The 2,141-nt window shown below is 35.5% G+C and overlaps 1 protein-coding gene across 1 annotated transcript; it reads left to right on the top strand.

The window, feature by feature from the left end:
* The first annotated feature begins 965 nt into the window (after positions 1-965).
* LOC129754848 (uncharacterized) lies at positions 966-1,778 on the top strand. The gene is made up of 3 exons (XM_055751080.1): positions 966-1,167; positions 1,236-1,340; positions 1,402-1,778. The coding sequence occupies exons 1-3, from the start codon at positions 1,024-1,026 to the stop codon at positions 1,669-1,671; spliced, it is 519 nt and encodes a 172-aa protein (XP_055607055.1). The 5' UTR covers positions 966-1,023; the 3' UTR covers positions 1,672-1,778.
* Positions 1,779-2,141: the final 363 nt, after the last annotated feature.

The raw sequence follows: 2,141 nt of genomic DNA, 5'->3' as shown, positions 1-2,141 counted from the left end.
ATATCTCAGTCTGCGTAACATTAATGTGAATTTTCTTTTTTGCATATTAAAGATGAATAAATTCGCTATTGATCACCTGAACTTCATTTTTATGTTTGATCAAGAGTATTGTTGATATTAGTGACTTTATGATAGAAAGAATTGTATAAACACATTTTTTAGAAAAAAACTTGTTTCAGTGAAAGTTTTCAACTCGATGGTATCTGATTTTCCATTGACCTCAAATGTCAATTAAAAACGAGGATTTCAAGTGGTTATTTATCAAAATCGGTTGAAAATTGAAGAAGTTATGGTTAATTTACCATAACAGTAATTTTCAAATTTTTGAATAATTTAACGAATAGCAGTGTAAGGTTTAAACATGGTAAACTCTCTTTAAGTCAAAATTAATTCTTAGCTTACCCGAAGGTCACATGCCAAATTTCAGATAGATCTGACCATTAGAAGGGGTTGCTGGAGTCTTAAACGTGAATTGGATTTTAAGGTATTTTTCAACAATTTTTCAACAACAAACAACAAAAAATACTGGTGTTTCACAAAATTCTTCAGGAATTTCATCAGGACAAATTTGTTTTTGGTTCTATTCAATCTAACTTCTAATCTGAATTCAGAAGTATGCAAATTCTTGTTGTGAATGGAACAACTTTGTCTAGTACACATTTAATGTTTTTTCAAGAATTCTGGGAAAAAAATTGATCATTAATTAAAAGTCTTAAACTTTCTGAGCTAAGAAACAAATAAATTTAAGTTTTTTTCATTCATACTATAAAGAGTGTCTTTTTGTGATATTAAGTTTACTAGTATTTTAAGTTTTCAAATTCAGTCATGGGTATCGCTAATTGTTGGAGCACACGTCACATCATCTCAGCTATTTGCTTGCTCTTGACTATTCTCGTAGCAACTCCAGTAACTACGAAAGAAGTTGAAATCATCACAACTAGAAACTTGGAGGAAATCGAACTATCAGCATCTTTTGTTCATCCGGATAGTAAGTTGACATAGTTAAAATCATTCATCCAGAAAATGACACCCAGCAGCAGCAGACCAGCTTTTCGATTTCTTACCGGAATCACCTTCGTTCTGGTCGTTCTGCTCCACCCTGCACTGACCAAAAAATCATCATCGTCCTCTTCCCGGAATCTCGAGAGCAAGCTGGACGACGAGTTGGTACGTTTGATTCTGCATCATTTCATCGCTTGAAACTTGCTCAACTCGGTTCACTTTTTCACATTCAGATTCCCTCGTACGAGTGCCAGCAAAGAAGCCGGGATTGGACCATCCGCTGTCTGGTTCCGTCGACCAACTATCAGTTGTCAGTTGATCTTTGTGGAACAAATGAGGTTTGAGGATACATTGCACGACTTGGACCTTTCCAGCTCATGAGTTTTCTTACGATTCCAGAAACCAAATAAGAAACTTCTCGAACGCTGTGCTCAGGAGCTGTACATCCTAAGCAAATCTTGTCCCCAACCTTCGATGATGGATGCTGCCCGAGAAATGATGCACAACAAAGCACCACCTCCACCACCCCCGACGTCAGCTGCCATCAACCGGGGCAAGCAACAGCAGCGTCCAGCGATTCCTGACCCATTGCGTGATAGTATTTCAAAAGGTTCCCGGAAACCCGAACAAAAGTTTGGCAAACACATCAAAGCCCTCAATGACTTGTGATATCAGTACCCGAATGTAGTTGTCAAGTCGAGATAGTGTTTCAAAAATCCAAAACTGTCCAATCACGAAAAAATATTGAAAAAATTATTCTCTGGGTGGAAATGACAAAAAAATTTAATAACAATAAAAATAAATTATTAAATAAGCTATAATCTTTAAACTAAAACTACAGAATGTCTCATCTGTTTAAATTTTCAAATATCGTGTGAACAGAAAATCTAGATCCTAGTATGGGAGTGTATCGACTGATCAATGTGGGTGATCCAAAAATTAGATATATTCTGAATTCTGATACCTATTTTATGAAGAGAATAGGAATGGCTCTGGGGCAACATGCGACAATTTTCAATTTCAATGGCTTCAAATTGGCGTAGTTAGAAAAATTATTGGTTTCTTTAGTTATTTTTAATTTTCTTAAAACATACGATTTTCATCCTCCTAAGAAAATGGGGTAAGTTTCAACAAACTTT

This window comes from Uranotaenia lowii, chromosome 3 (genome assembly GCF_029784155.1).
Source record: "Uranotaenia lowii strain MFRU-FL chromosome 3, ASM2978415v1, whole genome shotgun sequence".
NCBI lineage: Eukaryota > Metazoa > Arthropoda > Insecta > Diptera > Culicidae > Uranotaenia > Uranotaenia lowii.
This window is presented reverse-complemented; position numbering and strand designations above follow the sequence as displayed.